General features: G+C 43.4%; 1 protein-coding gene across 1 annotated transcript in view; it reads left to right on the forward strand.

Moving 5' to 3' along the window:
* The window catches only part of RSAD2 (radical S-adenosyl methionine domain containing 2), a 20,790-nt gene extending 14,969 nt beyond the window's left edge, over positions 1-5,821 (forward strand). Inside the window, exon 7 of the mRNA XM_048505951.1 lies at positions 2,323-5,821. Within this exon, the coding sequence (XP_048361908.1) occupies positions 2,323-2,487 (165 nt within the window). The 3' untranslated portion in view covers positions 2,488-5,821. The remainder of the gene's footprint in view (positions 1-2,322) is intronic.
* Positions 5,822-9,053: the final 3,232 nt, after the last annotated feature.

Genomic DNA, 9,053 nt, shown 5'->3' on the forward strand with positions numbered 1-9,053 from the left:
CCCCTTTTAAAGCTATCCAGGTTAGTGGCCATCACCACCTCCTGTGGCAGCATATTCCAAACACCAACCACACGTTGCGTGAAGAAGTGTTTCCTTTTATTAGTCCTAATTCTTCCCCCCAGCATTTTCAATGAATGCCCCCTGGTTCTAGTATTGTGAGAAAGAGAGAAAAATTTCTCTCTGTCAACATTTTCTACCCCATGTCAACATTTTCTGTCAACATTTTCTCCCACCCCATTGCATGGTACATGAACTTCAATCCTTATCCATTGTAGTCCATACGAGTTCAATCATATCCATTATAATCAATCCATGCATTTATGGAAATTCATTCTGATAAACCACAGGTATTCCTTTGGGAGAGAGAGCAGTGAATATGAAACCCATATTTGAAAGAATGCACCGAGACATCATCCCTGAATCATGTTCCTATTTGCTGATGATCACAGTTTGTGACTGAGATTAGTTTCCTTGTCACAGAAATGGCCAAATATGTATTTTTACCTTATTTAGGGAAATACAGCTCATAGAAGTGGAATTGAAACGCTGAAATTGTTTTTTGGATGTTTTCATACATGACATTAAAATGTCTGCTCCTTCCTATATTTGTATGATGATCACAAAATGGACATTGCTTAGAATGTTCATTTAATTTCATGTGGAAAAATATTCTGGTGAAACAACTATCACGTTTGTGTTTTTGCAGCAGCAGCAAGCCTTTATTGGCATAGACAACAGTACAACAATAGTAAATAACTGATTAAAAAAACATATACCGTATATACTCGCATATAAGCCGAGTTTTTCAGCCCTGTTTAAAGGCTGAGAAAAGCCCCCTTGGCTTATACACAAGTCACCATTTTCTATTAATCACAAGGAGGCTGGGGGCGGGGCCGGGACAACCTCCCTGCCCCCCGGAAGCCACTTGTTACTGCCCTCATCAAGGGTGAAGGGGGAACCCCGAGGCACCCTGGCTGGCTGGGCTTTGTCAAACCCTGGGAGGCAGAGGGAGCTCCTTATTTGGGCAATGACATCAGGGGGAGTCACTGCCCAAATAAGGAGCTCCCTCTTCCTGCCGGCTGGGTTTGACAAAGCCCAGCTAGCCAGCAGGCAGAGGGAGCTCCTTATTTTGGCAGTGACATCAGGGGGAGTCACTGCCCAAATAAGGAGCTCCCTCTGCCTCCCGGCTTCCCACCCTCAGCTTATACCAGAGTCAATAAGTTTTCCCAGGTTTGGGCAGTAAAATTAGGTGCCTCGGCCTATACACGGGTCGGCTTATACACAAGTATATACGGTGCAATACAATACAGGAAATAAATGTTAAGTGGAAGGAAAACTACTGGCATTTTGTAATTTCCTGGAGAAAGTCTGCCTCTGTCATACAGAGAGAAGGATCAGGATTGTCCAGCAAGTAGTGTAATCTAAATAAATTGGGGAGATTGGATAAATGTAAAGGAGTAAGAGTCACACACTTGGATCTGATTTCCTTGAATCTGAAACAGTGTAGTAATTGGTGGGCCAGAGATTCAACTGAGCCATCATTACACGGGCACAATCTTTTAACCTTTTCTTGCTTGTTAAATCTGCCATGTAACAAGGCAGGAGGCATAACATTAAACCTGCCGAGCATTATGGCTCTCCTCTGAGCAGGGTTTATTAAGCAATACAGGTAGTTCAAATGGGAGAGAAAAATACAGGGGGGAGCACGTTTTTTTGGCTGCAGTGATTAGGGTACAGAACTCTCTATCCAATAGTTGACCTTTTAATTTTCTATAAGCTTCTGAATAGGACAAAGGGCAAAGTGAATCCACTGACAGTCCAATAGAAGCCATTTTTTCTTCGATTATGGAAAACCAGGGGTTGTTTTGTGTTTTTTTGTAATTTTGATAGACTTGTTGGCTTCAGTAAAGTTGCTTGATTTATCAGTTTATCAGTCATCAGTTTAAAGGATGACAGTGCAATCTTAAGGAGACTTTTTTCAGTTTCAACCCTTTCATTTCATAAGGAGTAACTCTCTTTAGGATTGCCCTTTAAATTCTGGAAAGATGATTTCCCTTCTTTTTTTAGGAGCTACAGTTTTTCTGCTGGGTTCCAAGCAATGGTATTTTTCAAAATGCTTTTATATGGCTAACCCAGGTAGAGTAAAACACATATTCTAATCTGGATATATTTACAGCATTGGTGAGTGTAGACAGGATATACTTTTTAATCTACTCAGAAGTTTGCTTGGTTGAAATCAGACAACATAACCCCCTTCCTGCCCGTTTGGAATGTTCTGCTGCAAGTGGCCACTGTCAATATTCTTCTCTTTTGGCTTTCCAGATGCGTTTTCTGAACTGTACAAATGGCCGGAAGGAACCTTCTCGATCAATTCTGGATGTAGGTGTTGAAAATGCTATACAGTTCAGCGGATTTGATGAAAAGATGTTTTTCAAGCGCGGAGGAAAATATGTGTGGAGCAAAGCAGATATGGCACTTGAATGGTGACGAGACGCTGAAAGGGTATAGAAGCCATAAACATCTAAATTATTCTACTCTGCAGAGAAAGATAGTTTAAAAGAGATTTTTTCCTACGTTCTGGTATTCAGCACTGTTCATATGTGTGTTGCTTGTGCAAAGAAAACAGTCAATTTACACTTGCTCATAAATATGGAAAGACCCTCCCCCAAAGATCCAAACTCCAAATCTTAGGAAAGGGTCTGAGATGCAGCACCATCAAACTCCCTGTCGCTAATTATCACAGAGAAGAACGTTAAAATATTAAATGGTGACACCGAATGGCATATAGAAGAACAAGATAGGCAATTGACTGGCAAAAAGATAGTCTTTCAGATGGTTGTTTGCATATGTGGGCCAAAATGGTCATCACTTAGCATATAGTGTAAAATATGTCAGTAAAGTGATTTCAGTGTGTTACTGCTTAGTTAAGATTCATTCCCTTGATATCAAGAAGTGTCAAAGTGTTTTTAATAGTATCCCTCACAGTCTAATTTAAACATAGAAATTTAAAAGTGATTGAAGTTCAAAGGACCTGCACACAACACGAAGTGGAGATTCCCTGCAGTAGCCTCCCTAGAGAGGTGGAGAACTGAACATCAAAATAGATGCTGCTGGTGTATTTTCCCAGGTTGTGAAACAAAGAACTGAGCATATGTAGCCCTTTACAACATGCTGGAATCCCATCAGCCAGCTATTTGGGAAAGGAATCCAGGGATTGGACTCCTTCTGTTCTATTAGGTGCATTTCTTGCTTCCTTTAAAGGGCTTTATGTGTACTTAGTCCTTACCTTAAGATTCCTTTCCTTTTTATGGCAATGTACTTGAAGTGTTAATATAAGCTTTTAAAAGTAAAAGGCTAATTCCGCACATGCAGAATAATGCACTTTCAAACTGCTTTCAGTGCTCTTTGAAGCTGTGCTGAATGGCAAAATCCACTTGCAAACAGTTGTGAAAGTGGTTTGAAAACGCATTATTTTGCGTGTGCAGAAGGGGACAAAGAGTTCCGTTGTGCTCTCTGGGCCTTACTTCTAAGTTAAGGGTGCACATGATAGATCAGAGTAACTTGTACTGCTTTATGTTATCGTACTTTGGTCACATTATAAGAAAACAGGATTCACTGGAAGAGACAATATACTAGGCAAAGTTGTGGCAGCAGGAAGAGGAAGACCCAGCAAGAGATGGATTGACTCCATCAAGGAATCCACAGCCTCTGCCTTCAAGACGGAACAAGGCTGTTAATGATAGGATGCTTTGGATTTCATTCATTCATAGCATTGCTATAATGAGGAAGCGACTTGACAGCCAAACCACACACACAAATGGTCATGAACAAAAGTTCAAATGGCTAAAGAAATACATACCTTAGATATATACCTCATACGTGGAAAATTACATGCTCCTTTTTTAAAATAAAAATTTATAAGTATTAAAAATGTTGCTCCTTTTCATTTTACTGAACTAAGGCTTTACAGTGATGAGCCTCAGAATATAACTTGTGATATAAACTTTGAGGACTAGAATCGTCTCTCCTTGGATAATGTAAAGGCACGCTTATGCCACTTGACCTGTCAAATTCTTTTCCTGAGCTCTGGAGTTGTACCGCTGTAGGACCTCACAATTTTCATTTCTAGTTGGTTGCTTTCCTCCACAAGCCCCAAAGACTGATCCATGCAAGTGATTTTATGAGGGACAGAACTAGAGGCTACAAAGGGCTACCACCTGCATTAGCCTGTGGTAGAACAGATTTGAGACCAGATCCTACAGACCAACAAGAGTTTCTTTTTGAAAGCTCCCTCCATTCAGACATGCTTAGAAATGAGGATCTCTGAGTCCTGTTATCCTAGTCAGAGTGCAAAGGTGCAATGATCAGAGAAAAAGCAGAAAATTAGCATCTGTAAGTGAGATGGGAGAGCCAGTGTGATATCAGACTAGGATCTGGGAAACTCACTTTTCAATTCCCATCTACCATGGAAGCTTGCTGGGTGACCTTGGGTCAGTCATCAGTGGTCCATTCCACACAACACCAATAAAGTGTTTTGAGGTCTGAAAAGAAAGCATTTCCTGCACTATGCCTGCACAGCTTTTTGCTCAAAACATTTTGAAAACGTTTTATTTTTCCTCAAAACATTTTATTTTAAAAATGATAAACTAGTGACTTTTCTGTTAAATATTTTCAAAATGCTTCCTAAGTGTGTGGAGAACAGGAAATATTTTATTTGTAAGAGCTCTCACATTCATTTTGCCTCACCCACCATTTTGTGCTTCTCTGTGCCACTTGTCATTTGCAGAGTTTTCCCCAGGGACGTTTCTCCTGCCGGCATTGCTTCTGGGTGACCTTTCACTGATTTAAGTACATCAATCAACTCAGCTTTGCCTGCCAATTTTGGATTGTCACTTTCCTTTTTTTTTTCCAGTGAGGCAGCTTCAACGCTATGGAGGCTCGATATGTTGGTTTTGAGTCTCCATAGCCATAGCTTCAAAGCTGCCTTCCTGCAAATAAAAAAAAAAGGGGAAGTGACACATTGCCAAAATTGGCAGGCAAAGCTGAGTTGATTTATGCGCCGTAAATCAGTGAAAGATCACCCAGCAGCAATGCCCGCAGAGGAAATGTCCCTGGGGAAAACTGCAAATGGCGGGCAGCACGGAGAATCACAAGTGGCACAAAATGGTGAACCCAACAAAACCAAAGTGAGAGCTCTTGCAGTAAGTTGCAGGTGGGAAAAGGGAACCAGATGTGCCTGAAACCCTTTGTTTTCCTGCGCTTTATGGGAGAAAAAAGCCAAAATGGTTCTTTTTTAAAACGCTCCTCGAACATTTTAACTGGTCTGTGGAAATGATCAGTCTCAGCCCTGTCAAGCATTTGGATGGGAGACCTCCAGGGACTACCACAGCGGCCTGGAGGTAGGAAATGGTAAACCAATAAAGGGGAAATTTTCTCATAGTTCCTTTTAATTTTGATTTAGTTTTTAGTGAATAAAATAATTGCTGGCCATAAGTAGTAAACTGTGTCCCAGCTCTGACCTGGAATTTTACTATATCTTGGTCCTGTTTGAACTAGTTGCTTCCTGGCACTGACTAGAGGAAGGCTTATCTCTTTTAAGTGCCAGGTTGTCTTTTGTTATTCTTAAGTGAGCTGGGCAAGGCAATACACCCTGGAAGGATTATCAAGCGCTAGCAAAGAGCATCTCAAATAGCTCCTCCCCTTTGAATGAGGTCCCTCCATTACCAGCTCCTGTACAGAAGAGTTTAAGAAGAAGAGTTTGGATTTATATCCCGCCTTTCTCTCCTGCAGGAGACTCAAAGGGGCTTACAATCTCCTTGCCCTTCCCCCCTCACAACAAACACCCAGTGAGGTGGGTGGGGCTGAGAGAGCTCGGAGAAGCTGTGACTAGCCCAAGGTCACCCAGCTGGCTTGTGTGGGAGTGTACAGGCTAATCTGAATTCCCCAGAGAAGCCTCCACAGCTCAGGCGGCAGAGCTGGGAATCAAACCAGGTTCCTCCAGATTAGATACACGAGCTCTTAACCTCCTACGCCACTGCTGCTCCTCAGTGGGGGAGGCCGAATGTGATGGAAAGACGAGATGTTCTCTGGTTGTATGTAATCAATATGTTATTGTCTGTAAGCTAATATTAATGATGTCTTGACTACTGCAGCTATACGGGCTGCCTGTTGTTTTGGGCCATTTCCCAGATATTTCTATTGAGTTTTAAGGTATGGACTGTTGTGGATCAAATAAAACTTTTTCTACAATAGAGATCTGACTTTGTGTGTTTTTGTTTGGGTTGGGAGTCCTTTCCTTGGAGCAAAAAAAATTACCGTCACCACTTCTGAACATCTGTTGCCTTGGAAACCTAGCAAACATCTGTTGCCTTGCAAAAGCTTACAGGGTCTTCATAAATCAGCTGTGACTTGACAGCAAAAAAGTGAGATAAGGCTCCCATGTTGGGAGGGGGGGTTTTTCAATTGTTCTGAATTTGTGATTTAAGTTCAGCAATCTTTAATTGTAATTTTCCATTTAAATTTCTTTGAAGCCTGCCTTTATTAGGTCAGCAATGGAATAACCTGGAAGATTACAGTGGCCCTTCCGCAAATGCAGAATAATGCACTTTCAATCCACTTTCAGAATTGTTTGCAAGTGGGTTTTGCTATTTCGCACAGTAAAATCCAGCTGCAAAGTGCATTGAAAGTGGATTGAAAGTGTGTTATTCTGCATGTGCAGAAGGGGCCAGGGTTCTGCTTTTTTGAGTGTTGCATTTTAAAATGTTGGATTCATGTCTATTTATTCTTTTGTGTAGGGATTGACCTGTTTGTACAGCGTAGAGAGTGGAAGGGCACTATTGCCATTTGATGGCATATATCATGTTCGACGATGAATAAGTGAATGACCCTGAGAGGGTATGGCTGGTGTTGTTAGAACAAAGTTATTGTATTGGCAGAGTGAATAAGCAGACAATGCCAGCATCTTGGTTTGTTGCAGGCCCTGGTCCAAAAGCCTGTGTCCATGTTTGGTAAGATATTTCTGGGGGCAAGAAGTTAGGAGGCTGTCAGTGGGAAAGAAATCCTTTGCCTCCCAATGCCTGTGAGAGAGAAGTGTCCTCCAGCACAGGTTGTAGGCCATCAATGATGCATTGAACCTATTTGAGCTGAGAGCTGTATGTGGCCACTAGTGGTGTTCTGTTGTTGTTTTGATTGGGCCTATCTTGTGGCAAGTTATCTCTTGCTATCGTTCTGGCTTTGTTGATTTGTTTCCTTACTACATCAGCTGGTATTACAATTCCAGGAATGCCTGTACTAAGAAAAACAGGCACCCAACCTCCTTGTTCCTAATGTTAATGTGACTTCAAGAAGAGAACTGGCATCTGACTGTTTAAATATTCAGTCCTGCCCTCTTTTATTAACTGATCCCCCTCCCCTTCCCAGCTGGAGAAGTCTAGTGCAGGAGGCATTTGTGAGAGAATCAGGCAAGCAGTGGCAGAGGCATAGCTTCAAGGGGGCCGGGGAGGCGTGCGACGCACTGGGCGTGCGCCCCTGTGGATGTGTGGCGAGGGCGTTCCGGGGGAGGGGCGGAGGATGCACGCGCGCTTTCCCCCCCTGCTATGCCCGTGGGCAATGGTGGCATTGCACCCCTCCTGCCTGCCTGCTGCCAGTTGTAACAATCCTCCCCACACATAACTCATGTTAAATGGGATTTTAGAAAAACACAATTGCACAGATGACATTTAGTCCTGATTTCAGTACTCATATTGAACTTAGTAGAGAATTTGGATGTTTTCAAGCCCAGCAGTCTAAATGACAAGGAGAGAGGAAAAAAACAGTCCTTTAAAAAAAATCACTTATAGATCACTCCCACAACCTCCAAGGAGGCTTACAGTCTGTTAGCAACGGTCATTTTGTTTGATACTAATTGCAATCAGATTGCAGTCAATTCTGCTCTGATTTGGATCCATGGATCTGTTTTAGATTCGATCCCAGATCACTCTTCCATGTCCTTGAGTTGAATTGGAGTACCAGTAAAGGTTGTTTTTGTTAAACTATTTCAGTCTTAACAGATCGCAAAAGGCCACTGCTATAAAGCTGATCCACACCAAAATCATCCTTTGCTTTCACTGCATTTGTAAGATCAATATTAGCCCCACACTGACCAGAAAATTCATTGGGTTTTACACCCACTCACACACACACAAACCCTACTATCTCAAATTAGCAGCACCTACATGGGTTCACAAATAGAGGTTGAGAGCCTCAAAAGGTGATTTGGGGATGTGTGGACAATGGTGTATTTAGGCGGGGGACAGAGGGGGCAGATGCCCCAGGTCCCATTTTAAAGTGTCACAAGGGGGGGCATTCCGCCGGTCCCCACCTTGCCCCAGCTACCCAGCTCAACTGCCTGCCATCACCCCCCATCCCTGGCCTGGCCACTCCCCAAGCTCAGCAGTGGCATGCACCCTTCTTATCCTCCGCTGCTGGAGCTGTAGTGCTGTGGCCCAGAAGGGAAGGTAAAGGGGTTGTCTACCAGCTCCACCAGCTTTGTTGCGATCTCCAGCGAGGCTGCCTATGCAGCTCTCTCACCCTCTCTGCCTGGGACTCTCTGCCTGACCGTGGGAGACTCCTATGACTATGGGCATTCCAGACTAAAGATGGATCATGCCTTTCCAGCTGATGGGCCCCCTCTACGACAGGCTACAGGGGTGTGGAACTCAGGAGGCAAAGGAAGCTGAGTGCTGCCAGCGTGGAGAGAAGGCCAGCCAGCCCTGCCTCTCCCCATGCCTCCTCCTTCCCTCCCTTAGGCCTTCGGTCCTTCCACTGGAAGTGCAGCTGGTCCCCAGAGGCCAAAGCAGGGGTTTTGAACCAGGTGTATTAACTCTAGAGCAAAGTCCAGCCTGGCCCCTGGCTCCCCCTAAGGTAAGGCAAGTGTTGCAGAATGGAATGAAGGAGTAGAAGTGCTGGCTGCTTCCTTTGGGGAAATGGGGTGGGGGGCAGTGGTGGGATTCAAATAATTTAACAACTGGTTCCGGTGGTGAGATTCAAATAGTTTAACAACGGGTTGTTTACAA

The sequence above is a fragment of the Sphaerodactylus townsendi genome, linkage group LG01 (assembly GCF_021028975.2).
Source record: "Sphaerodactylus townsendi isolate TG3544 linkage group LG01, MPM_Stown_v2.3, whole genome shotgun sequence".
In the NCBI taxonomy this organism is placed as follows: Eukaryota; Metazoa; Chordata; class Lepidosauria; order Squamata; family Sphaerodactylidae; genus Sphaerodactylus; species Sphaerodactylus townsendi.